Source organism: Tetrao urogallus (genome assembly GCF_951394365.1).
Source record: "Tetrao urogallus genome assembly, chromosome: 1".
Taxonomy (NCBI): domain Eukaryota; kingdom Metazoa; phylum Chordata; class Aves; order Galliformes; family Phasianidae; genus Tetrao; species Tetrao urogallus.
This window is the reverse complement of record NC_136813.1, coordinates 190,219,637-190,247,222: the sequence shown is the minus strand read 5'-3', so window position 1 is coordinate 190,247,222 and position 27,586 is coordinate 190,219,637. Positions and strand designations below refer to the sequence as shown.

Genomic DNA, 27,586 nt, shown 5'->3' with positions numbered 1-27,586 from the left:
GCCTGATTTACAGCCAATATCCGCAACAGGGCAAGTGAATTGCTCTGGGAGTGTCCGTTTCTTTCCATGGGGGGTGGAAATGGACAAAGGTACCCAGATTCTTGTAGCCACCCAAATGACATAAATCCTTCCCAAATACGGTGGGTGTGGGCAGAAGCCATGCTCCAAAGGGAAAGATCCTCCTATACCTGGTAGTAAACAAACCAAGCTATATCAGTAGAATGGTGTTTTATCACCTACTGATAAAAGAACTAACACTGGGACCCATACTGATATCAGCAGGGGTTGATGGCAGAGATTAAAAGAATATCCTTTTACCCAGGCTGCGATTAATCTGCGCCTACAAGTAGCTCCTCAAGCTTCAAGAACGGCAACCACTCGATTTACCCCCTCCCTCCTTTCTCCCTAACCCCAGCTGCCCTGGGGCTAACTTTTAATATTTGCAGTTCTGTGACTGTGTTGAAGTTTCTCCCACTTCTTTGAGAGATTCCACACCATCCCCCAGCATCTGGCTTCATGACATCAGTACTCTTTGAGAAGCCCGGCGGTTGCCATGGTGATGCTGAGGTTGTCCCTGTTACATCACAAGGTGAGTCAGTCCCAGAATGAAAGGCCACAGCGTTTGCCATTGTTGGATTTAATAATCTGCAACGATGAGATAACGATCCAGGCTCTTAATGAAAGGCAGGTGCAAATAAGACGTTAAGAAATAATTCGATAGCAGAGTCCACAGGATAATGAGAGGCTGTGATTTCCGGAGGGTGACCATCTTGTACTTTAAATGGGTTGAACGGGCTGCTCTCTAGGGTGTTCCCTATGCACCTGGAGGGCTGCATCCCATATGCACTACTGGGCTGGCGACTCCTAAGCTCCTAATTAACACAACCTGCTCCAAAAGAGTGGGGTTATGGCTGGATCTCTGACTTGCTTTATTGCTTGGGATTAGGTGTGGATGTGGTGTGATCCCCTTTCTGCTGATGCCCCTGGAGAAGGCACTGTGGCAGCATATGGCAGGGTTATGCTGGCAGCAGGGCAGGTGCTGTCTGATCTGGCTCACTTGGGATACAATAACAGTGCAAACATTTTTCTTTCCAACTAGCAGGATTTTGTGCTGGATGCTTTGTCTGAGGGGACTGTGGCATCTTGGTAAGCGACCAGGTCACCTGAAGTCAGGTGTACATCTTGTGGCATCACGCACTAAATCAACTCCAGGGCTTCAGTGAGGGATTTCCCATTGGAAAAAGCATGGGGACAAAGTGGGAGATGTTGGTTTGATATAACTGGGACGAAGTCCCTGGGAGGAGGAGGTGCAGCCCAGTGCCAGGCTAACACAAATATTGTGAAGTCAGTGGCACTGCCACCTCCTAGAGTTTGGCTCTGTCGTATCTGCACCCTTTGACCCATTCTGTTGGGACCAAGCCTGAAGTTCTGCAGACAAATTTCATGCCAAGAAGAAACAGTATCAGATTCCCAAGACTGGAATGTTCCCAACTGCTTGCCATGCAATTGCCCTCTAACCGTTTGAAAACCCCGTGTCTGTCTCTGCAGCCCAGGGAGTCAGTTATCTGTCTGATGTAGCAGTTTATGGGGTGAGATCTGTTTTGCTCTTGCCTTGTGAGGTCAGGAACTTTCACAGGACATTGCTCAAACCTCTTGGACCCATTTCTGAGCAGACTTTCAGGCAGCGTTGAGAAATGTTCCTGCTCTGGTAGACATTGCAGGTTCAGAATGTTATGTTCAACTTAGTTTTCTTTCTTGAGAATTACAGGGGAGGTTCAGACTGTAACTTTTCTCACCTCAGTTAGTGTCCCACAGGGAGCTCTCATAGGTGAGCCATAGGGACCTCCTCCTGGTGCTTTCCATGGAAAAACATTATAGTAGCTTGGAAGAAGAGATGTAGTTGTATCTGATTCTTTGGTTTAGACAAGATGGGTCCATGAATGAAATGTCATCCCTCAGATTTTAAACAGGAACATCGGGGTGAAGGGCTCCTTTGCAGTCCGTCTCACACCCTCATCTGGCTCTATGGGGACTTCCAAAGGAACCTGTCACCCCCCTCACAATAGGATCCCTGAGGATTTTGCTTCTAGCTTGGGTAACTGGGTTTAAACCAGGCTCTCATCCTTCCTAAACATTCATCAAGGCAATGTGTCTGCAACTCCCATTTCCCAAACTATCTGCCTTTAACCCAGTTACCACCAGCACCCCATCCACAGCTCTACTGTCCTCCCTTTGCAAAGCCCTTTGCTGTAAACCAGGTGCTAACTAGGTTTGGACCTTCATCCTTTTGTCTGAAAAAAAGAAAACAAAACAAAAAAAGCCCTCCACGATGGAGAGTTGACTTCAGGCAGAATTTACTGTCCTGAAATAGTTTCTGCATCGCAACCAGTGCAATGGCAACTGCACGCAAGAGGGCTCAGAGCAGGAGCTGAGCAGAAGCAACCAGAAACACTTGTTCAATACAGCCCCAAAAAGCATTCAAAGAAAGCTTTAGGGCGTATCACTTTGCTGCAAGGCACTCATGTGAGTTTTCTTTTTCTTTTTTTTTTTTTTTTCTGCACCTATTGCTGCAAGAGAGCTCACGTGCACATAGCTGATTTTTTTTTTTTTTTTTTTTTTTGGCACTTGTTGCTTGGTCACTGCTAAAAGCTGTATTTCATTTAAAATGGTTTTAAGTTGAAGGAGGGAAGATTTAGGTTGGATGTCAGGGGAAATTCTTTACTATGAGAGTGGTGAGGTGCTGGAACAGGCTGCCCAGAGAGGTTGTGGATGCCCTGTCCCTGGAGGTGTTCAAGGCCAGGTTGGATGGGCCCTGGGCAGCCTGGTCTAGTATTAAATGTGGAGGTTGGTGGCCCTGCCTGTGGCAGGGTGGTTGGAGCTTCAAGATCCTTGAGGTCCCTTCTAACCCAAGCCATTCCATGATTCTATGATTCTGTCTTTGCAGCTCCAAAGTAAGAGCAGCTCCCAGCACGGCACCGAGATGGTATTGGTACATTGGGGTTGGGCAATGCGTTGTTCCTCTGTGGGGATTTCCCCCTCTCGATATTAGTGCTTGCTCCTCAAGCCTGAACCCATCTGAATTATTTTCCCTTCTCTGCTTGCAGCTATTTTAAGAAAAGCCACTGCTTGCAGCAGCGAATGTGCACTGGGCAACCCTCAGCATTTGCTTGGTGTATTTCAATGCTTGGAGATTGCTTACTGTTGGGGAAGGATGACGTTCCCTTAGCACACCAGGTTCAACTGCAGAGTGCAATAGGTTAAAACGTGGACAGCCTGTCCCTGGATGGAGGAGTGGGTTCATTGTGTGTTTGCATGGGGCTGGGAGACCGGAGCTCAGCCCCAAGCATGCAATGTTCCAATGCAATCCCTTCCACTCTGCTCACCTTTTGCAAATGCTTGCAGGGTCCCCCCAAAAAGCACTGCCAGCAGCAAGTGGGGGACATAACCTCTTGATCCCTACCTTCATGAAAGCCCCCATTTCCCCAGTACACTGCAAACACAATTTTCTTGGCTCCTCCAAGGTCCTGCTGACATTTTTTGGAAACGAAAGAGCTTGTTTGCAACTCTTGTTTACAAATGGCCCTCTGCTATTCCAGATGAGTAATTTTCTCTGTTGCAATGTGGTGTCTTTAGGGCAATGGCAATGTTTTAGGCAGCTGCTGGTTGAATTTTGCAATCAGAGAGAACTGTGCCCAATTCACAGATTGGTAAACTGAGGCCGCACTAGGAATTGCTGCTGAGCTCATACAGAGCTGCATCCTTAGGGTGACGGCAGCCCAACTCTGACCCACCATCTCCAAATTTTAACCGTGCAGAATAATAGAATCATAGGATCAGGTTGGATATTGGGACTTGCAATTTCATGGGTATCTCCATCTGATGTAACTCCATTTGATGGTTGGATGAGATGATCTTAGTGGTGTTTTCCAGCCTTAAAGACTGTATGATTCCATCTGTCTTCCCGGACCTCCTGAGCATCACACAAACTGCTCCCCATCGCCTCGATGCCACATCACAAATAGATGTGCTGCACTGAGTGTAGGCATGAATAGCTCTCACACTTTCCTTTCAAGTTTCCATTAAAGGAAAAAAGAAAAAGAAAATAAAAGAAAAAGAAAGGGAAAGGGTGACGAATCACAGCTTAGTCAGAGTTGGGGCTGCCGTTCCCTGCATTTTGATGGCATAGGAGCAATGCCAGAGTGGCTGGCTGCCATCCCTAAGGAGATGGGGACTTGAGGTTTTGATTTTGGGTCACATCACGTTGGGATGAGCTGCTTGATCAGCAGGGACACAAAGCAGGGAGTGGAGGAGTTTGGGCTTTGGCAGCAGAGATGCTAACAACCTATCATCACCATAGGTTTTGCTCTCCTGGAATTGGGATTTCATGCTCCCACCTCCACCCCCACTCCCTGTAGACCCTTCAAGGTCATTGCAGCCCATCCAGCACCTGCAGATCTCAAGCCATTCCCTTTTTACACCTCCCCACACATCTCGTGCTGCCCCACCCTTTCAAATCAGCTTGCCTTATAAATAGTAATGATGCTCCTTCCAGCTGACCTCCCTGGCAGCAGCTGGCTGCTCATGCCTTTGAAAAACCAGGCCGCTTATTTAGGAGTTTAAGGATGGTCTGGCTTTCCGCTCCAGTTATCTGTCTGTCTTTAGCCAAGAATTACAAGGTGGATCTAATTTGAAGTGATGGTGATTTTCACTCAGGCGGAGGTTTGTTCTCCTCCCGCTCCTCTCAATGTTCCCAGGGCAGTGATTTTAGGATCAGCTGTGAAAAGCCACCCCGCCATCCCACCTTCATACCTTCCCAAATCTCAGCATCCTCTCCAGTTCCCTCACAGCAGCTTTCCTCCCCCCCTCTTTTTGCCTGTGAATATACTTACCCTGCATAGCAGAGGGAGGCACCGTGCGTTGTTTTGCCCCATCCATCTTAGTTCCATATAGGGAAGCAGCTAAAAATATATTCCTTCTGGGTTTGTTACAAAAATATACACTAGGTTTGCTTCTAGAGGAGGAAAACATAATAATGTCAAATACTATATATATAGAACAATATACAGGATTATATAGAGAGAGGAGGGAAATAGCACAATATCTTGAATATACAGAATAACATGGGGGTTTATATAGAAAGGAATATATAGAGAGGATGAAAATATCATGGGTATATAGAATAACATAAAGCATTATATAGAGAAGAATATACAGAGAGGATTTTATATATATATATATATTTATATAATAGACTCATAGAATGGTCTGAGTTGAAAAGGACCTCAATGATCATTCAGTTTCAACAGCCTGCTATGTGCAAGTCACCAGACCAGGCTGCCCAGAGCCACATCCAGCCTGGCCTTGAATGCCTCCAGGGATGGGGAATCCACAACCTCCTTGGGCAACCTGAATATATATCCAGAATAGGATAGAACCCCAGATGCTACTTCTTGGCATTTTGATCTCCATGCAATATTTGCACTGTTAACACCTATACAAGCAGACGTGTGGCATTTTCAGCCACGAGATACATCAGGTTTACACACTGGCCACCCAGGACCCCTCTTAGGTCCCCCTCATTGCACGGGGGCTGCATACCTCCGAAGGGGGGATATTTAATTATTGGAGTGGAGAGGAGGGGGGAAAGAACATTTCTTCGAGTTGCTAATACAGCTTGACACGATACTCCTTAAAGCGGACAGGTCAACCCGCGGCCGTGCAGGTTGACTGTAAAGACGCGGGGATGCATCGCGTAGTCAAGAACCCAGCGCAGAGCGCACCGCCCCGCTCTCCTTCACTCCGGGGCCGGCAGCGCTGCGCGGAGCGGGGCGGGAAGAGGCGGAGCGGCGCGGGGATCCCCGCGGGGGGAGGAGGCGGCCCTGCCCGGCTCAGCCATGTGCGACGTGAGCGACGTGCGGCGCCCTCAGCCCCGCCGGCCGCCGCCCCCCCCCCCCCCGCGCGGGATGCGCGCACGGCAGCGCGCCTTTACGCGCCCCGTCCTTCTGCTCCGCGTTACGTTATTCGCAACCCGTTTCTTTCACATCAGTTTCGCTTTGTAGTTTTTTTTTTTTCAATTCAATTTCTGCTTCAGTCTTCCCCCTCCCCCCCCTTTCTTTTTAGCTTTTCTCTATTTCACGTTTTAATTTTTATTTATTTAGGGCTTTTTTTTTTTTCCTTTTACTTTTCATTTCTGCTTTATTTGCATTTTATTTCTGCTTCATTTTGTCATTTTCTTCTTTGGCTTGATTTATTTGCATTCTTCTCCTTTATTTGCATTTTATTTCTGCTTTACATTTAATTCCTGCTTTTTCTTTTTTGAATTTTATTTCTGCTTTATTTTTTCATTTTCTTCCTTTTTCATTTTTTTTTGTAATTTTCTTCATTTTTCTTCCTTTTTTTCTGTAATTTTTCTTCATATTTCTTTTTTTTTGTTTTTTTTTTCTTTTTGTGTGTGTGTGCAATTTCTCTTTTTTACCCCCATTCTCTGCTTTTCTTTTTTTTGCCTTTTTTTCCTTTGCATTCACCTTTCTTTTTTAGAGTCCCGCTTTACCTCGTTACCTCGTTATTTCTCCTTTTCTTTTCAGTTCAATTCCTGCCTTTTATTTACACCTTATCTCTGCTTTATTTATTTACATTTCACTTCTGCTTCATCACATTCTTTCCTGCTTTTTTTTTTTTTTTTTTCCTTTGCCTTACTGCCATTCCGTTTCAGCTTACTTTCCTCGTCCGCATTTTTCCTTTCGCTCTCTTCACGTCCCTTTTCCACTCTTTCTTTCCGACACCCCCACCTTCACTCTCCTCTCCCATCCCTCCCCACCACCTGCACCCCACCCAACCCCGAACAAAGCCTGCCGGGGGGGCACAGCGGCACCGCCTTTGTCCGCGCTGCAGTGCTGGGGACGCTCACCAGGCGGCAGCTCCGCTCCGCTCCGCCCTCCGCAGCAGCGCATCGCCGCTCCCCCCCCCCGTTCCGCCCCCGGGGGCGTGGAGCCGCTGCCGGTTCCCCCCGGGCTACAAATAGGCGGCGCCGGAGCCTCACCGGCTTCAGTGCGAGGAAGGGAGAGAAGCGGTGCTGCTGCTCGGTGGTCCTTCCGACCCCTTTCGTGCTGCTGCTGTCGGCTGGAAGGGTTTGACTTTAAAGCGGAAGGGGAAAAACCGATCTTCTTAATTTATTGTACTTATTATTTTGCGTTTTGCTGTTAAGATCAGCACTTCGCCGCCCTCCTGTGCATGCGGTGACCGCGCAGTGCCCGCACCCCCAACCCTTCGCCCTCTGAGCAGCGGATCGTTTTTATTTTACCTTTTTCCCCTCCTTTTTTTTTTTTTTTTTTCCTCCCCCTCTCCCTTTTTTTTTTTTCCCTCCCTTCCCATCCCGTACAAACGCCCCAAGGTGGCCGCGGAGCAGCGCAAAAAGACCTTTGTTTTAACCATGCCCATGGAGCTGACGCAGAGCCGCATCCAGAAGATCTGGCTGCCCAATGACAACCACCCGGCGCTGCCCCGCCGCTGTGAGTACGGGCACTGGATGGGGGGAGGGGGGGTCTTGGGAGGTGGTCGTAGCATCGCAGCGATGGGATGGGAGAAGCCCCCAATCCGTCCTGCGCGATGCTGCAAGCTGAGGCGAGCCCTCGCGATATCGGCACGTCCCCTTTATATTCACATGTGGTAGCGTCTCTATCATCTGTGCTATACAACGCGGCGTGCGCTATGCTGTATCTGCTACCCATGCGATGCGATATGGCCCTGCCTCCGCTCTCCGCCGGCCCGTGATTCATTTCCAGCCCCGGCTGGAGGAAGGCGCAGCGCTCCGAGATGCGTGTGGCCTCATTCCCTTCTTCCTCCGCCCCGTAATGCCGATGGGATTATAAGGCTACGGGGCAGGTCGCTAAGATGGGCTCTCTGTTTAAATCCGCCAGGATTTTCGGGTTGCTCTACACCGTGTGTGAGGTTTGATTTTTCTTTGGATAACTGGTGATCAACTCGGAGCCTTTAGCAATGAATTCAAAGCTTGTAGGGGGGAGGTTAGAACAGCGGGTTTAGAAAAATGAGGTTTGCTCATCTCCGTGCTGTGCTAAGGGTGAGATAGGAGGGTAAGAGGAGAACAGGCAGGTTAATCTTTTTAAGTCCTGCATTGATACTGGGGGTGGGCATAAAATAGCATTTCCGAGTCCTGCACCAAAGCTCGGAATGGATGTGGCTGTTCGGAAGTGAACTCTGTGCTTAAAGTAAAATAGAATATTTATTTTTATAACTAAAAGCGAACGCGTGGGTGCCTCTGTGGCATGGATCGCGAGCACGGCTCTTTGCTCGCCCTCAGCTGACAGCTGCCGCTAGGGCAGCTCCGTGGGATTTCCCAATGGGCGGCTGTGGGAATCCATAGGGCCGGGAGGGAGGGGGAAGGGGGGGAGAGAGAAGAGGTGGCACTTTGCAGCCCTGCAGGAGGATGCAAGCAGTTGGGTGAATCAGTGTTTCCGATGGTTTTCTCGAGGTTTTCTTTGAGCCGCTTTGCCTTTCGGTTGGCTGGAAAAGTTGGCCCGTTTGAAGGAAAACAAAAGCAACAGATTGTGAGCGGCATTCATTTGCACGGCGGTTGCCCCGTGGCTGTGCCGTGAGGGATGCTGTGGCCCTTGCACATCTGTGGCAGCAGCTCTGCAACATCTGGATTGCTGCAGGGCTTTGCTTTTAGTGGGACTGGTGGTGTGGGGGGGTGGGGAGTGGTGTAATGCTTTGCAGCTGGAGTGTGGTGATGTGATTTTTCTCAAGGGCTGACACCTCTGAAAGAAATTCCTAAGTTGTTTTGGTTGGTTTTTTTTTTTTTTTTTTTTGCTGGTTTCTGATAGGGCAGAGTTTTCTTAGCGCTGTAAGATGTTAAGCGGTTCGTTATGAACTTGGCTTCTAATTATTTTTCTTTTGGGGTGGAAACGAGCCACGCTTAGGCATCGTTCATTGCGATCTAAGGAAAGAGCCCCACTGGGCTTTTGGAAGCAGCGGTTTCCCATAGGCAGCGTCCATTCCTCGGCGGTAACAAAGAACGGGGACACAAAGGCTCGATGTGAGGCTGCTGCGGTCGCGGTGGGGGGAAAGCAGGAGGAACTCGCAGAGCATCAACGGGAAACCGCCGAGTGGATGCTCTGCGCGTGGAATAATTGGCCCGATTGTTCCCGTCCTCATGGCAGCTCGAATGGATGCGGCGATGCCTTCATCCGGCCCTCTGACTGCGATCCATTCAATGGGGGTCCGGCTGCACGTCGCTCACGTAGGGGCTGGGAAGGGGCCGGGCAGGGGGATGCAGAGGGGAGAGAAGGCAGAGGGCCTCAGTCCATCGTGTGGCTCCACACGTGGGACGCGGAGAGATTGCATGGGTGTGGGTGCTGTGGGCTCCTTGCGGTGATGCGTGGTGTAGGAACGCGTCCCTTGGAGGTGTCAGAAGAATGGAGTAGGAAAAAAAGCTGGAAAAATAAAAGGGAATCTGAGTGGCGTGGAAGAAGCGGAGTGGGATTTTTGGGAGGGGGAGGCGCATGGGAGCGTTGCCTACAAAGAGGCAGTAAAAGCACATGGATTTGGGAGGTGGCTCTTTTTTATTTAACCATTTACAGAGGAAAATTTTCTTTCTTTTTTTTTTTTTTTTTTTTTTTTTAAATTCTTTTTCCTTCTGCACTCCAGTGAGCTCTCAGAAGCTCCCAGGCACAAGGGTCTGTGATATTTTCTTATAGGTTGGAGCAGTTGGGCTTGTTGAGCTTGGAGGAGGCTCTGGGGAGACCTCGTTGTGGCCCTCCAGTACTGGAAAATAAGTTATAAGCAGGAGGTGGAGCATGATCTAACAGTGACAGGATAAGGGGAAATAGTTTTAACGAAAAACGAAGAAATTTAGGTCAGATGTTCAGAAGAAATTCTTTACTCAGAGGATTGTGAGGCACTGGGATGGGTTGACCGAAGAAGTTGTGTGAGCTCCATCCATGCAGGTTCTTATTGCTAGGTTGGATGGGGCCCTGATCTGGTGAGTGGCAGCAGCCCATGGCAGTAGGCTTGGAACTGGGTGGGCTTAAGGTCCCTTCTGACCAAAGCCATTCAATGAAATACACTGCTGGAGCCTTTCGAAAGTCATCCCTGACCTTGGCTTACCTGGACTGCTGTCTGTAATGAGTAATGAATATGCATTGAAAACCCTGATAGCTTTCCAGCCTGGTGAAAAGGAATGATGAATTGGGTCTTTGTGAAGCACTGGGAGCAAAACACAGGTTCTGTTTCATCCCTGCTGCAACGTTTCCTAGAGCTCAGGGCTGGCTTTTGTGATTTTGCTGGATTTGGGCTCAAGTTCCTGATTAAGTAGGTGCTTGTGCTAAGTCCACCACTAACCTTTGGGAAGTGTTTCTAGGTTCCTAACCAGGTGCTTTTTCACAGTATGGAGGAACCTGGGTCTTCTATTTGATAGCAAACTGATCTGGGGAGAGATTCTTTCAGCTGTTCTCTTTGGTTTTGTTGCCCCTATGCAGGCAGGAGCTCTGTGACTGCCTCAGTTCTATTTGGAGCCAAAGGGGGCACAAACAGTACCCAGCATTGTCCCCGTCCCTCGTTAAGCACCATTATTTTAATTGCTCAAGCTCTCTTGATATCTTTGATATCTTGTATCTGCTAGCAGCTAGAGAAAGGAGGAGCTGGTCTATTCAGGTGTAATTCTTTTCCCTCTCAAGTTGTTAGAGCACATGAGACATGTTTTCTCTGTACTTTCACACTCAGAGAGTAAAAGCTCTTTTCCTTTGGATGCCTGCAGCCCCCTGGGTACCCCAGTGTGCAAAATCAGTGCCTGCCACTGAGATCAGTGGGGAGCTGCCCTGGACTTTTGAAACGTGGCACCCAAGGGGACAGGTTGCACAAAGGGATCCAGTGCACTGTCCTGAGGAACACAGAATACTTAAAGGGGGTGGGGGAGAGGGAGAAACCCCACCTTTTGATAGTTTTCTCATCTCCTTTCTGCTTTGTTGAGGCAGCCAAGCGGATGATGAGTGGCTCTTTGCAGTTCTGGCATTTTAACGTGTGGCTTTAATTTGGCTGTAGGATTTTTTTGTTTGTTTGTTGGAAGGGAAATGCCACATGTTTCGCATACTCTCTGCATACCTCTTGGTTTGTTTGCCCATCCCTGACACCAATCCCTCCACGCCGCCTCCATCCCCTGGCAGCTACCAATTGTGCTGCATCCCAAGATCCCACCTGCCCCATAGCGAGGAGAGCAGCTCAGCTCACAGCCCATAATTAAGGCACATTTTTATGGCTCTGCCATCAGCCATTCACTCCCCGCATTCCTTTCCCATGAGGTTTCCAGGATTGAAGGGTGGATGAGAAATCCGTTGGAGGGGCTTGCTCCTTGCCGGGAGGGCTCAGCACGTGATGCTGAGTGGTATGAAAGGTGCCTGCCTAATCCAAATGCCATTAAGCATCGTTAAGATCTTCCCTTCCTGCCTGTAAAGCGCTTGGCTTGTTGCCTTGGTCTCTTGATGTGTAGAGCCATGTGAACATTAGTGCCGTGGGAGGGCAGTGAGATGCTGCCATGCGTGCTTTCCTACGGACCGATCCATTGCCCAATTGCAAGAATTTACTTTCTAAAGGATTTATGGAGAAAAGTGACTCTCCTGGGTACCTTTGTCACCGTTCTGTCTGCGTTTTGGTCATGCAGTTTTATTGAATCGGAGTCATCTTTAGCTTTCCAGTCATCACTCTGGGTTTACTTCCACCTGTTTGATACAGGACCCTCTTTATAACAAAAAGTAACCAGCTTAGGTTTAGAAGAAAGAGAGAAATCATTCTCACGTATCTGCTTTTATATGCTGATGTTCCAATCGAATTAGGGCCGTCCTCTGGATTTCCTAAGATCAGCCAACCATAGGGATAAGGGGTTGTGTTTGTTCCCCTTCATGGGAAAACAGAGGCACAGAGGATCCTGCAAGATGCCTGCAAGCTGTACCTCCACAGCCATCAAGATGTACTCCTTTGTCCTTTCGGGTCTGTATTTGGGTCAGTGTGCCTTAACTGGGGCACTGGTCTCACTCGTCGCTCATAGAGCCATCCACCATATGCTCCAGCTCTAATGTGCTCATTCAGCAGATTCCATTCTGAAATTGAGTTGGTGGATTTCCCTGCTCAAGGTTTTGGTCACTGAGGCTCATGGGTGGAAGATGCAGGGGAAATGGTGCAGAGGCTTTTTGGTCTCCCTGTAACTTCAAAAGGACCTGGAGGAGGCTGGCTCAGCAGCAAGGAAGATGAGCTGGGATGAGCTGGTGGATTAACAGCTGCTTGTGTTTTGTTTTCTCTTCTTTCTCATAGCCTGTGGGCCACAACTTGCCAATTCTCCCACTGTGATAGTGATGGTTGGACTCCCAGCCCGGGGGAAGACTTACATCTCTAAGAAGCTGACTCGCTATCTCAACTGGATTGGTGTCCCAACAAAAGGTGAGATGTTCACAGGCTGCTGGGGAAAGGACCAGCTTCAGTCCTCAGAAAGTGCTGTTGGACCTCAGTGGTACTGCTGGGGGACATTGTCCCACGTGGGATGGGAGATGTTTCAAAGGAATGGGAAAAATGGGACAAAGAGATATCCCTGAGCCTTTTAGAGTCCTTTACTCTAAAGATGTCTTTTCTCAGTCTGTTGCTAAAAAGTGTTATTCCTGGGAGCTGCATGCTGATTTGATGTGTTCTCCTGGTTTTGATGATTTTTACCTTTCTCCTGCAGTTTTCAATGTGGGGGAGTATCGCCGTGAGGCAGTGAAGCATTACAGCTCCTATGACTTCTTTCGCCCCGACAACGAAGAGGCTATGAAAGTCAGGAGGTGAGCGTGCGCCCTGCCTGCTGTTGGTGTCCCAGATGAGTTATGAAGCTCACAGTGGAGTTACTCTATGGTTTTGGGGTGATGGATGGAAGGGCTGGACTGGATCTTGAAATTTCCCTGCTGTAGAGGCACAAATTGAAGCTGTTGGGGCTTGGTGGGTCAAGATTGCCAGTGCATCCCTACATCACTGGTATTCTGAGATCACTAGCAGGCTCAGTGGTGGAGGGCATGAGCTCTGCAGTGGTGTTTGCTCTTTGCCTCTTCATTTGCAAGCTGCAGAGCAGCTTGGTTTTTCAGTAAGCCAAGGGTGTCATCTGGGAGGGAAGAATGTAGATTTGGGGTCTCCCTCACTCACCTGCTTAGCAGGGATCTGTGTGCTGTTTGACATAAGCATCTTGTAGAGCATCATTTAAAATAAATAAAAAGTTAAGAGGCTGCAGTGAAAGCTCTGAGGAAATGAGGAGGGTGTGGTGCTGGCATTCAGTTCCTGCTCTTCATGTGCAGAAGAAACATGCAAAAGTGTACCCACAGGAAATCATCCAAAGCTTCCTTTCATGGTATTGCTCAGCTATCTGCAAAGTGTAGAATACTTAATTTTAACTGATGTTTAAATACATGGCTCTGGTCTCTTTTGCAGGCAGTGTGCTCTGGCTGCCCTGAGGGATGTTAAGCTGTACCTGACGGAGGAGGCTGGCCAGATTGCGGTAAGAGATGCCCTCTGTGGTGCTTGGCACTAATGCTGGAAGTGCTGAGCCCTGTGCAGCTCAGGGCAAGGTCACCTGCAGGAAAAGGGACCATATGCTCAGAGACTGGGAGAGGGTTCCTAAACATTCCCTGAAATTAAGCAGATGGGGGAAGGATGTTATAAAATGCCCTCAGTGGGAGAGAAAAGTGTGTGGCTAGAGTGAGCTCAGCTTTTATAAAATATCCACTGTTCCACCTAGATTACTTAGATTGAAGAAGGGCTCAGTGAGAAGCCAGGCATCCTTGTGCTAACCAGAGTCTTTGTTTTTAAAGGTTTTTGATGCCACAAATACCACACGGGAGAGGAGAGGGATGATCCTAAATTTTGCCAAAGAAAATGGGTTCAAGGTTGGTAGTGTTCTGCTGCTGCCTGTGTTGTGTAGACCGCATTACATTATTTATTATTCATTATGTGTAGTTGATCACTGATGTGTTGTCCTCATGATGCTGTGTTGTAAGGGGGATTTTGCTGCTGGAATGGGAGACCTTTCCTGGCCCTGAGTCCTGGGGTTTGAAAGGAATGAAAGTGAGGTGAAGGGAATGCTCCTTGGGTGAAGCTGGGAGGACACCTGGGTTGAGCAAGAGCTGGCTGAATGTTCTAAACCTTACTGCTGGCTTTTAGCTGAGCTTTGCTGTGCTTTGCAGGTGTTCTTCATCGAATCTGTCTGCAATGATCCCAATGTTGTTGCCACCAATGTCATGGTAAGAGTGAAAGCCACTTGCTTTTGTTTTCTCTTGTTTAGAATTTTTCCCCTGTGTCCAATCGGTTTCTTTTCAAAAGACATCCTGCCAGACTCCGCTGAGAGTTAGGAGTTCTTTGTCTTTTTATGATATATTTGTCCTGGGATGAGAAGGGAGCTCTTGCAATTCTGATGATGTCCAAGGGTATCAAGGAGAGGTGTATAAAGTACTTAGGATAGCTTGGTGACCCCAAATTCCCTTTTGAAGTGATAGGTGTGGCTAAGGGCTTGTATCCCATCAGATTGCTTGGTGGGTGTGGTTTAAATCCAGTTAGATTTGGTGACTTCAGCCACATCCAGCTTCACAGTATCTATTAAGGTCTGTTTTGAGGGGAATAACAACTCAGCTTAGAGGCTTCCTGCTGCTAGCTGACATTTTGAATGGGGGAGTGACAAAACATTGCTTATCAGCTCCTTTGGGAGCTACTGGATCTTTGATTTCTCTTCAGCAGAAATGAACTTTTGCCTGTTAGGCTTGGCTAGGGTGAGTAGATGCTAATTGGCCTACCTGGGCATGATTAACTTCAATGGAAGTGTCCTTTCCTCCCTTGGGCTATGCTTCAGCCTTATCTCCAGCCTGCCTTTTGCAAGTTGTTTAACAGTGTCTGAGAATGTGTCACGGGATATCCAGAGTCTACGAGGGGGTTTTCATGGGCCTTTGCCCTGCCCCCAGGACTGGCTTCACAACAGGCACCAGTCTAGGGGCGTTTGTACATGCTGGAGCTGCTGCCCTGTGATGGTATCCCATTGGTTTCAGGATTGGTTGGGAAGTTAACTGATGTGTAACACTTCTGCTCAAACCCAAATCTCCAGGAAAGGCATCGTATTAAAGCAAGTTAGACAGAACTTAGTCCCTGTGAGTTGCCAGGTGGGGCAACAGCCTTCTCTGCTTGCTTCTTAACCTTTCCTTTTGGTGTGTTGCCTCCCCTGTTGCAGGAAGTAAAACTGTCCAGTCCTGATTACCGGGACTGTAATTCGACCGATGCAATGGAGGACTTCATGAAAAGAATCAATTGTTACCAGGCCAGCTACCAGCCACTTGACCCTGATGACTATGACCGGTAAGAAACTTTCCTGCCTTATAAAGAGCCTGTCTTTGAATGCCTTTTGTTTCCTGGGAACGGGGTAATGAAGTATGGAGCAGTATTTCACTTGGTGTTCAAACACGTGACTCTGCTAGCGTAGTGTGTGGCCGAGGCTTGCTGTAAATCATGCTTCTTCCTTGAAAATGCAATGCTGTTTTCTCCTGCCCGGTGTTAGGGAGTGTGTACTGGTTTTGACCATATTCATAGGAATACAGACATCTTGAACTGGAAGAGACCTTGAAGATTATCTAGTTCCAGGCTTAAGTACAGATGAAACAAAGGGATGGGCTGTTGGGCTGGAGTGTTTCTGGGATGCTTTTGTCATGGTGCCAGTTAAAAGAAGGGGTTGTTTAGACAAGCTCAGGGTTGACCCAGGGTACACAACTGAGGCTTGCTCACCCTTTACTGTCCTGCATGGCCACGTGGGCAGCCAGTCAGTAACTTTTCAGCCTTTCCACTGCTCACAGACATGTCCATGTGCTTTGTGTGGATAATTCTGGTCTAGCTCAATGCTGTCCTGAGGCGGGATGTGCTTCTTGCTAGGCTTAATCCTCTTTACTGCTGCAAGGAGGGAAGCTGATTACACTAGTGTCACTTAGACCTCCGTGAATTGATGTGACATACCAACTTCCTGTTGAAAATAGCCTGCAAAAAATCCTTTTAGCTGAGTGATTATATTGACTGAGATACCTTACAAGGCTGTTTTGTGGAGTGACGGTTTTCCTTTCTACTTTTCCCACTGACACCTGCCCCACCACTCATCCTTGCTGTGTTTTCCCCAGGGAGCTTTCTCTCATCAAAGTCATCGATGTTGGCCGGCGGTTCCTGGTCAACAGGGTTCAGGATCACATCCAAAGCAGGATTGTTTACTACCTAATGAACATCCATGTCCAGCCCCGCACCATTTATCTTTGTCGGCACGGTGAGAGTGAGTTCAACCTCAAGGGGAAGATTGGGGGTGACTCAGGCCTCTCCAACAGGGGCAAGAAGGTAAGGAGGAGAGGAACATTTCCCTGGTATTTGGCTGTAGGAGATGCCATCTGTTGGGCATTGAGTGTGTATTCAATGCCAGCTGGGATGATCTGAAGATCCATCTATAGGGCTTGTGAAATTTTGGCTCAAGCATGGCCTCAAAAAACCCTCTTAGGTAATAGTTAAGAGTTAATAGTTAAGAGTCTGTTCACTCAGTAATTGTTTCTTCAAGGACTGGTCAAGAGAGCTGGTACATGGAGGGCTAATATTTATTTTGGCTTTCCATTACCATTTTGAAGTCCAAATGGATTCACTCACTCAAGGTGTGACTTGTCAAGGACTACGTAAACATCAGTTGACTCTCTGACAAATAAACAGAGCTGTGGTTAAGGATGGTGTGGGATATTTCACATTATAGGAGAGTTGAGGTTGTGACATGGTTTCCTGGATGTTGCTGCTGTTCCTTGATTACATAAGGTTGCAGCTTTCTCTTCTTCTGTTCTGTTCTGTTGTTCTCATACTCCTTTATAACTTTTCGGGAATCACAGATGTGTGAGGCTGTTCCCCCACCTTAGAACAGAAGGCCAATACATCTGCTATGGAAGACAGAAGAGGACCTGGAGAAGGGAATGTTTACTAGGAAGCAGAGAGGGAAAACTCATTGGGAAGCTGAATGGGATCCCGCTTAGATCAGGAATCAACCTCTTCTCTGTCCTACAGTTTGCACAGGCACTGAACAAATTTGTTGAGGAGCAGAACCTGAAGGACCTCAAAGTCTGGACCAGCCAACTAAAGAGAACAATCCAAACAGCAGAAGCGCTCCAGCTGCCCTATGAGCAGTGGAAGGCCCTCAATGAAATAGATGCTGTAAGTAGCTTTAATTGCAGTAGGAGATGATAGTACTGGCTTTTTTTCAGTCCTGCATAAGTCTCACCTCCAGTAGGGAGTTCTCCCTTCTATGGGGAATTGTGTACTTTTCCTGCTCTGGCACCCAAATTTTGGCTTGTGGTTTTACCTCTATCTTATACAAGATGTTCAAGATGTTGGCTTGAATAAATAGATTAAGGTGTCTTTTTCATGAAACTGCTCTATATCTGATCCCTCAGCAGATTAAAGACAGTTAGTTAGTTGCCTTGGAGAAGGGTGTGTGTGTTAGGTGGGCCAATTCTTTTTAGCATGGCCAGTAACCTCATGGCTATCCTCGTCTTTCAGGGTGTGTGTGAAGAAATGACTTATGAAGAAATCAGGGACCAGCATCCAGAGGAATTTGCTTTACGTGATCAGGATAAATATTACTACCGTTACCCTTCTGGAGAGGTAGGAGACCTTTGGAGACGTGGCTCATACTTGAATATGGCCTTCTTGTTTTAATGGCTCTTCCTTACACCCAGAGTAGGAAGAAGAAAAGCAAGTGTTACCATTTTTTTGCTAGTCCATCCTCTCCATTAGATTCACTCAGTGTTGTACTGCCCAGGTTTTTCCCTTTGTTTCATTTCTAAAGTAGTAATTTCATCCTCTGCTCTCTGCGTCACTTGCTGTGGGTTGATGTTAATATCTCTGTTTGTCTCTGGCTTGAGGAACACTATCTGCTTTCAAGTTGTGACATGTGGAGGTGGGAATTTACGTCAGTCCTAGATGGTAATTTTGGCTGTGAACTGACTTATTTAGTCCCAAATTAAAAAATCATGTCCATAGATACTTGGAAACAATAAATATTTAGTCTGATGACAGCAGGTCTAGAGGAGGGTATTTGAGAGTGACTGACATAGACTCTAAACAGCCTTTCATGAAACCTTTTAAAACCTTAGAGATTTTCAGGGTGCTTCATACTTTAGAACTTAAAAACCCACAGAGAAGGAAAAAAATTTGAGACAACAGAGACAGTAATCTCAAAGCCTCTGTGCAGTTATAGCTTACCTCAATAAATTCTTCAGGGCTGTAATTGAGACATAAATGGTTTGTTTCTTTCTCTGATTAGTAGCTATGTTGTAGAGTAGCCAAGTTGAAGCACTATTAAATTTACTCATCTTTTTTTATCAGTAATCATGTTGGTTTATAGAAGCATGAAATCAATACTTAGACCAAGACAATGATAATTGTTTCTTGTGAGGTCCTTGTCTTCTTGACTCTATGCCCACCTCCCTGCTCTTCTGTTTCAGTCCTACCAAGATCTGGTGCAGCGCCTGGAGCCGGTCATCATGGAGCTGGAGAGACAAGAGAATGTCCTTGTGATCTGTCACCAGGCTGTCATGCGCTGTCTCCTTGCTTACTTCCTGGACAAGAGTGCAGGTGAGCTCCCTGTCCCTGGGCAGCAGGTGGATACTGTTGGAGGAGGGACGTAGCTTGGAGGAGATGAGATGTTCTTGTGCCCATGCAGGGCCTGGAGCATGCATTTCTTTGGTATGGGGTGGGTTTAGGTGCTGAAGAAGGTGTTTTTTAGAGAAGGGTGGGGTTAATCTTGCTTTGTGTTTTTCCGCAGATGAAATGCCCTACCTGAAATGTCCTCTTCACACGGTACTGAAGTTGACCCCAGTGGCTTATGGTAAGTGGGAACGTTACTTATTGATGTGCTGAGGTGTTCAACTAGCACCTCCTCTTAAATCCAAGCTTCTGGGACATGGGCAGAGGTCTGGAATGGAGCACCTTGTAATACCTTCTGTTGGGTTTGCTGACAGCCTCTGTATCTCTGTGCTTCCTTATGCAGGCTGCCGTGTGGAATCCATCTCCCTGAATATTGAAGCTGTGAACACTCACAGGGAGCGGCCAGAGGTAAGTGCTTCTTTCCCTCTGAGCCATCCCTTGGGTGTTCCTTCCTTTCCCCTGTGGTAACCCAGCATGGAGGATGACTGGGGAGACTGCTCAAAGTGCCACTGGAGAACTGGGAGCATCAGTTGGGTTCTTGCTCTGCATAGATGTGGCTGACTGAGGGTTTTCCAAGGGAAGAAGACTCTTGCATGTGCCTGCTACCTAGTTTAAAGATGATCAAGGGAAAGGTCAGCCAGTCTCTGACTTTTGCCTTTGTGCTCATCCACTTGCCCGATAGGTAATAGAGCCATGGATAGAGAAGGTGACTTCTCCCTGGTATCCCAGCTGGCTGGCAGAGCCCATGCTTGGTGACTTGGCCAGCATCTGCCTGTGTCGTTTTTCCTGGTGTGCCAGTGGCTCTATGAGGTTACCAGAAAGCTGTTATGCAGGATGGTGGATTACCAGGGGAGAAGACCCCTTGCATGGAGGGGAAGAACTCCATAAAGTCAGGTCTGTGTGCTCCACCAGGAGCTCAGAGGCCAGAACAAAGAGACATCAAAGCAAGGGGGTGCCAGCTTGGTGGTGGGGCTGGATGGTCGCTCAAGGGGAGCCCTGTGTCCCAACCTTTCCAGCTTGTGGTGATGGATCCTGTCTGGGTTTTGGATGGTCTCATCCATCCCCTTGTGGACCACATAGTTTCTTTGCTCCTTGACCTCAGTACATTGGAAAAGCTGGTCACCTTCCCATAGCATCAGGGCCATTGATGCCCTTGCATCACCATTGCCAGGAGTGGCTGTGGGGCTCAGTTAGGATGGATCAAAGCATGTGTAAAGCGCTTGGGTTCCTCTGCTTGGCTGTAAGGGCATTGCCCTCCATCCATCCCACATGCCTTGAGTTGGAGCTTGGTGCTGTGCTGACCCTTGCTGGCTGCTCTGTCCCACTTCCCCATCCTTTCTTATCCACTCAGGCTCGCTCGTCTTTCCTCTTCTTGCTTTCACAGTCAGAGGGACCAGCTTTGAGGAGCAGAGCGATGGGCACCGCTCTGTTGTGCTAAGTGGTGGCTGTTGGTTACTGCTATACTTGGTAGTAATGCACGTTTTACTTTTTTTGTGATTGAAGGCTTGTGTGGAGAAACTCTATCTTGTTTCTGAGTGCAGGGCTCTTTTTTTTTTTTTTTTTCCCCTCCCTTTCTTGGGAAATCATATTATGTTCTCAATCATTTTGCGTTAGTTTCTCTTTTTTTGGCGTCCAGAGCATTTCATTACATCCAACTAATCCTTTGCACATCGAACGCAATTGGGGGGGGGAAAAGCAGAGGCTGCTTTAAGGAAAGAAACAACTTGCTTTTTTTTTTTTTTTTTTTTTTTCCTCTTTATAACTGTCGCCTTCTTCCCTTTTCATTTTTATTTTTTTTTTATATTTATTTTTATTTACTTTTTTTCTTTGTCTCACTCTAATTTAGGAAGCAAAGAAGGGACCTAACCCGCTCATGAGACGTAATAGCGTTACCCCTCTAGCAAGCCCAGAGCCCATCAAAAAGCCTCGCATCAACAGCTTTGAGGAGCATGTGGCTGTTTCTTCCGCCTTGCCAGGCTGTGTTCCTCAGGAAGTGCCCACGCAGCTGCCGGGACAAGTTAGTTGAACTTTTTGTTTTTGGTTTTTTTTTTTTTTTTTTTTTTGGTTGTCATTCTTGTTTGTTTGTTTGTCGTCTTCCTCCTGTCGCTCCTGAAGCTGAGAACGGCTTGCACTTGTTGCATCCTGTGCTGCTGGCTCTGAGATGCTCTGTCTGCGCTTCTCCCAGTCTCTACGTTAGGTTGGTTTTTGGGAGCAGCCAGTGATAGGTGGCTGTCAGTCTTTGATCAACTCAGTGCTGTGGGTTGAATCAAGCAGCTGATCTAGGAATTGACTCTGTGTCCCCTCATCTGACATTGCTGTGTCACAGAATTGTGGAATGCTTGGGGTTGGGCTGGTCTATCCCCTTGTCAAGCCAGCATCATCCAGCACAGAGTCCCCACAACCATGTCCATGTGAGAGCCTGTTGGCTAAGCAGGCAAAACCAAAGGTCTCATGCCTACTTCCTCCCCCAGTGCATTCGCTCCACTGTAGACCTGGGCATTGCAACAGCACAAATGTTCTTGAGCTTCCACTGAGAAAATTACCATCAGTACCCATTTCTGCCTGCAGTTCTCTATTCCCAGAGGAATAGGCAAAATGGGCCAAAACTGAGTAGAAGCCAATTTTGGGAGTTCATCCATGCCCTGTGCATTAGCTGCCTTCTGCAACCCTGCGTGGAGACTGAGGGATTTATAGAATCATTAAAGTTGGAAATACCACTAAGATCAGCTAGTCCAACCATGAACCTGTTCCTGTCCATGTCACTCAGTAAAACATCTGCCCTTTTCTTGGAACCCTCCAGGAATGGTGACTATACCACTTCCCTGGGCAGGCTGTTCCAACACCTCACCATTGTTTTTGAGAAGAAGGGTTTGCTAATATCTAATCTGGTCCTCCCCTGCTATGTTGCTTGTATGTTATCTCTTCTTTCTCTCACTTGAAAAGATGGAGAAGGAGAGCCCTTGTTTGGGACAGGATTCCCAGAAATCAAAGCCCCATCCCTTAGTATGGCTCGAACCAGAGGAGCAGCCATATATGTACATGAGCCTCATATTGTGCTGCTTGTTGGATCTTGTCTTGTCTGCTCCTTCTTTGCCATGTCTGTGTTGTCCCCAATCCCTCCTTTGCCAGGATTAGTGTGATGTGTCCCCTGGCTCCCCGTTAACTGCTCTGCTTCATTTCTTTGCATGAACCTTTCCACCCCGTACAGCACTGAGCAGGTCAGTTCCTCAGTTTCTTGGCTTTTGGGGCTTTGCTTTGGGATGCTCAAGTCTTGCAACAAACCCTGTCCTGGCTTCAGGGTCTGGAAGTGTTTGGTGTCCAGGTGCCCCACGCTGCTGTTCCGTGTTCCCTGCCCTGTCTCATGCGGCATTACTGACACCTCTCTTTCCCTTCTCTCTGTCTCTCTACAGCCTTTACTAGGAAAGGCATGCCTGTAAGTACCTTCTTGTGTCTTATTCTCTTCCCTCCCTCTTCCCCTGTTTCTCACTGTCCCACTGGTTATTCTGTTGCCGTGAAACCTCGCTGGGCATGGTTTTCTTGGACTGAATATTTGTTGGGGTGGGAATTGGGTGCGTCTTAAGAATTACAAAGAGGAGGCTATGAATGCTGCTTTGTCCAACCCCTAAGTATCCTATCTTGATTAAGTGCCCAAATTCTGTTGGGAAACAGAACAAATTACTAATTCAGGATGCTGTCTGAATTCCTGCTTTCTCATTGAGTAGTTGGAGATACCCTTGGATTTTCTTTGAATTTTCCATGGTAGCACTTCACAGGTGATAGATCCAAATGGTCTGCCTGTCTTGTGGACTCTTGAGTTATGCTTGAGCGATGCCACCGAAGATTTCCAGATAAGGTTCTGACCTCAGCTTCCGGCAGGGTTTTATCACCTGTGTGGGAGCTGAAACGTAATTCTGAAATGTAATGTGGGATGATCCCACGTCTGTAGTTCTGCAGATGTTAATTTTGGGACTAATCTTCCCATTTGTCTTGGGCATATTAGACAGAAGGATGCCTTGACCTAGCTCTATAGGCAAGATGCCTTGAGCCTTTAATGCATTACTTAGGATTGACTGAGGTTTTAACAGTGCTATTAAACTACTGTATAATAGGGACAGTATGGTTCTGGATAAATTGAAGCCTTTGGACTCATTTCATGTTACCTCACTGAGTAAAGAGAGCATCAGTTATTAGAGAAGGAGTTCTCAAATGTCTTCTCAAAAACTAGGGAGATATGGGAGTTCAGCTGGGACAATGCCTACCTGTCTCTGTCCTATATAGAGCAATCAGCCCACCTCCATACTTGTCCCAGTTCATTCTGTGAGATCAAGATGGGAAGAGTTGTTATAAACTGCCTTTGGTTGTGTGTAGCAGCTAGTGGACTTCACATTTATTCCCATTTTCCCAAAATGGATGGTAGAAAAGTCAGATTTTGGCTTTGTTGATGGGTTGGGAAGAGCACGCTGATGCTCCTGAGTGAATATTGAGCTGCCCACCACGGTGTGCATGCCTGTGCTCCTTCTCTTGCCTCGATGAAGTTTCTGGTCTGGTTGCTTTGAGAGTGACTTTCTTTTTGTATATCCCTCCATCTACTTTTTCCCATCTACGTTACAATAAAAAGTATTGCATGCTGGACACAAAGAAAAACCACACTGATTTTGAATTTGGGAGGTTTGCATCAAGTTGTGCTACACCAAGAGCTCTGGGACAGGTGATGATGTCTTCCTATCCCATCTGTAGGCTGGATACAGTGAGCTAAAGTTCCCCAATACTGGGAGTCTGCTTCCACCTACTATTGTGGGACTTAGGATTTGCTTTTGAGGGAACCAAGAAGATGCCACTAAGCGTTTGGTTTGTGAGGGACCTTCACCTCTGTCTCTTCACCTTGTTTGTGCATCCAGTCCCTCACTGTGTCCCGCCACAACCCATATTGGCGTCAGGGGGAGGAGGTTTCCTCCCTCCCTCCCTTGTTTGCACTGCTGGAGTTGATTGATAGCAGCAGCATTGCTGTGTCAACCATCCCTATGGGGGCTTGACCTCCCTCCCCCCTCCACCCCCCCCCCATCCAGGGGATACCTGGAGAGCCCAGGGACATAGCTGTGTGCCCCTGGACTGGTTTGGGTTTGTGGGATGAACTGCTGTGATGGTTTCTTTTCCTTTTGCTTGGTTTGTGATCCAAAATACACTTTGTAACAACAACCCAACTTAAAGTTTCTCCTCTTCCTTCCCTTCTCCCCTTTCACTTTTCATGCTTAAAGACGACCTGTTTGTCACTTTCTCAAAGTTTTCTCTTTACTAATATTTCCAAGGTAAATAGCTGTGGGTGCACGTGGCTTTTCCTATCCCTTGTCCTGTCTCTTTAGTTACTGCAGAATAGTGCTGTCTTGTAGCATGGCCATGGTTCCTGGTGCTTGTAAGAGACAGTTTAGGTTGTAAAAGATTAAAAATAGGTTGAGAAGCCTTCCTAGCTGTTTCCTAGTCCCTTCCCCTCCCACCTGGCCTTTTTTTTGTATAGTTTTGTGATGTGAGAAATGTCCTTGTTGTGGTCATTGCTCCTTGAGTTTCTCTGATGCTTTCCTATAGTCATCACTTCTGGGAGCTGTTCCTTCTAGTGTTCAGCTGGTTGTCCCTGGATTTGTGGTCCTTGCTGCTTGCTGTACACTAGTGGATGTCTCTTCTTGACACTATGATGGTACCAGGGCTGTGCTTGAAGCCATTCTAGATACCTTGAAATGTTACAGGTGAATGTTGGCTTCAGCTGCACCACTGATGGTGGCTGGTTTCCATGCCAGGTCCTCCAGGCCGTCACTGCACTGGCCGGAGGTGGTTCTGCAGCAGGGCACTGCTGAGGATGGACAAAGAATGACTTCCACCTAGCAGATATGGGGGCACTGCCCTCCCGTGAGGGAAGCAAGAGAGATGCTTAACTGGGCTCTTACAGTGTCCCGCTGTCTTGTCTTGCATGGACCAAAGAAAAGTTCAGGCCTACCTTTGCCAGATTCCCACCCTGTGGATGGGTGATGCTCAAAGGAGGGGCTTAGGCAGCAAGTCAACATGTCTGCCTCACCTCTCTCCTTGAGTATACAATGTCTTCTCCCTCTGTGGTAGATAGATGCTTTCTTAGTGGTGACCCATGTTGTAGCGTTGTACCCCCGTCCCTTTCTCAGTGTGCAATTGAAGATGCTCCAAGCATGACCCCAACCGTGCTCCTTCCCCTCTCGTTTCAGAACATGAACAACTCGCAGAAGCCGTCGTGAGTCCCTTAGTGCTGTCGCGAGGCCACCAGCGACGCCAGCTCCCATCCCATCGTCATTTCTGAAGCTTGCTTGTAAAACAGGTCTCCTCCGTTTGTGGTGAGGTCGACCCTCGGCTGTTTCTACCCACGCCTGTTCATCTGCAAACTGCTCTGCTGGAGGGGGGAGAGAAGTGGGAGAGCGATGGAGAGGAGGGAGACGAGCTCCCAGGTCTTCAGGCTGCAGCCTTGCTCTCCTCTCTGGTGTCCTGCTAGTGTGTAGCAAGCTGGGAAGCGCTTCTAGCGCACAGGAGTTTCCAAGTTCTAATTTTTCCTTCTAAGCAGTTTTGAGCTCTTTTTGTATAGACTAATGGTACCCATCCGACTTTGGGTGGAGTGTGTGTATATATGTGAATGGTGCGGGGTTAGCAGAGTAATGGGGACAAGAAAGGAGGGAGGGAACAAAGGGGGAATTTTTTTTTTTTTTTTTTTTCCCCTATTATTATTATTTTATAAGTATTACTTTTTTTTTTTTTTTTTTAATTTCTCTGAAGAAAGCCCTTAATGTGCTGTGCTGCAGTCCCACGCCAGCTACAGCCTGCCATGTGCACAGCCCAGCTCATTGAGATACATAAAAACTGCTGGTTTTAGCCAGTAATAATAATAAAACCCTCATGTTAATTGATGCATCTCGAAGGGGGGGTTGCAGAGAAGTTCAGTGTGCTGCTGTGAAGCTGGCTATACGAGCTGCTTGTAATATTGAGGGGAACCACAGTGACGTTGGCTCCTGGGGATGCTCTGCATTGGAGGAAAGAGGAGATGGGTGGTTGGGTCCGTGCATCACTGCAGGCTGTAGGTGGGCAGCTGCACTGGGTGCATTTTGCAGACACACAGGTGTCTTGGCCAGAATGCAGGAAGGGTGTTGATGAGAAGTCTCAAGAAGAGAATTTTTTGTTGTTGTTCTTTTTCTTTAATATATATATACATGCACACAGGTGTGTGTGTGTGTGTGGGTATATGTTTATACTTAGAAACCGCTTGGTTTTTGCACTTTATTTGTGGCAGAAGCATGACTATAATTTTTCTTTTTTTTTAAACTTGTGCCTCTTAAAAGGGGAAGCTTGAATACAGGCAATGTTTGTTTGTTTGTTTGTTTTAATTTTTTTTTTTTTGCAAGCTGGGAAGCTGGTACTGCGCAAAAGCAGTTGCTGTGGCTTCCAAGGGGTGGGTGTGTGTATGCAGGGGGCAATGGACACAGTCCTGGCTTGGGCTCCATTGGCCAACTCTTGGAGGTTGGAGATAAGAGCTTTTTGATGCAGACTGTGAGCCAGCAGTTGACCGTAGCAATTAACCACTACTGCGTTGTGCAAAAATCTGTGGTTTTCCCCCAAATCCCCTCCTGCATTCAGCGTCTCTCCGTTCCCTTTTTTTTTTTTTTTTTTTCTCTTTTTTTTTTTTTTTTTTTTTTTTTTTTTTTTTTTTTCCCTCCTTTCTTCCACAGCTGAACTGTGGAGGTAGGAAGCAAAGTCATCAGGGTCTTCCTCCAACACTGGAGGGGTTGGAGATGGGCAGCCCTTTGCTTTAATCCTTTCTATGGCTTCCTCCTGTCTCCTGGGTAGGAAACAACATCCCTGCAGATGGGAGCGGAGAGGTTTGTGGGGAGAGCGTTGATTTTTCTTTTTTTCCTATTGTTGTGAGGTTTGTTTTTTTTTTTTTTCTAATTACTATTTTATTTTGGTTTCTGGGGGGAGGGGGAGGGAGGGGTTGGTCCCTTTGTCCTGTGAGAAAAAGGCGAACCACAGTGCCTAGTGCTTCAGTCCCATGCAACAAAACCACATTGCATAGGCTCGGAGCAATACCGACAGCAGGGAAGGCTCAGGGACTACAGTGGTCCCTATCCAACCATCCTGGTGGTGCCCTGTGTGAGCGTGTCCATATGTGTATATTGTACAGATGAAACAAAAACACTTATTTCCCCCCCCCTTTTTTTTTTTTTTTTTTGGAAATTGTAATAACTGCATTAACGCGGACTTGTGCGCGTGCGGTTGACGTCAGCCCTTCTAGTTTCTCTGCCTTTGAGAAGGACAGACATTGGGGGAAGGTGACTTTGCTGCCTTCTCAGCCCGTTTCCTGGGGAGCTGATCTGTCTCCTCCTGCTACCCAAAGATAAGCCAGCACATGCAAACGTGCTGTCTGGCTGCCCGTGATTAATCCTGTAAACACGATGTTTGGTGTGTATTCGAGTGTGTGTCTATGCATACATACATTAACATAAAAGTCTGCAAGAAAAAACAATAAACCCAAACCTTAAATTTAATTTCTTCTCTGGAAATAGAAATCTTGGTCCTACAGAAAGATAAAATTTTGAAGTTGGTAGGCTTTTTTTTTTTTTTTTTTCCTCCCTTCTTCAAGAGGTGAAGGTGGCCCATGAGTAGCAAAGTGGTCCTCATGCTGGGAGTGGGTGGCCAGATGTCATCTCCATCCCATTCCATCATGCTTTCCGTTGTGTTTTGGCTGGACAACCAAAGCTCAGGCAATGATGCTGCAGCCATGAAGGGAGGGAAGGTGTGAAGATGGATTTGTTGAACCACACCAGTCATTTTTTTTCCCCTGTTTCCTTTGTTTTTCCTGTTG

General features: G+C 47.3%; 1 protein-coding gene across 2 annotated transcripts; it reads left to right on the top strand.

Annotated features, from left to right (window-relative positions):
* Positions 1-553: 553 nt before the first annotated feature.
* Positions 554-24,977, top strand: PFKFB3 (6-phosphofructo-2-kinase/fructose-2,6-biphosphatase 3; the record flags this gene model as incomplete). Of its 2 annotated transcripts, none has more annotated exons than XM_079536811.1 (16): positions 554-589; positions 7,391-7,508; positions 12,319-12,444; positions 12,725-12,821; positions 13,459-13,525; positions 13,839-13,913; positions 14,211-14,267; positions 15,242-15,366; positions 16,173-16,380; positions 17,083-17,229; positions 17,575-17,679; positions 18,522-18,651; positions 18,842-18,904; positions 19,067-19,131; positions 20,570-20,740; positions 24,948-24,977. In XM_079536811.1, 16 exons carry the CDS (start codon positions 554-556, stop codon positions 24,975-24,977), a joined length of 1,620 nt encoding a protein of 539 aa, XP_079392937.1. The 2 variants fall into 2 exon arrangements, with proteins under 2 accessions (XP_079392937.1, XP_079392938.1); XM_079536812.1 differs by lacking the exons at positions 554-589; positions 24,948-24,977 and adding exons at positions 22,134-22,156; positions 23,979-24,033 and having other exon boundaries at positions 7,430-7,508.
* Between the last annotated feature and the right edge of the window lie 2,609 nt (positions 24,978-27,586).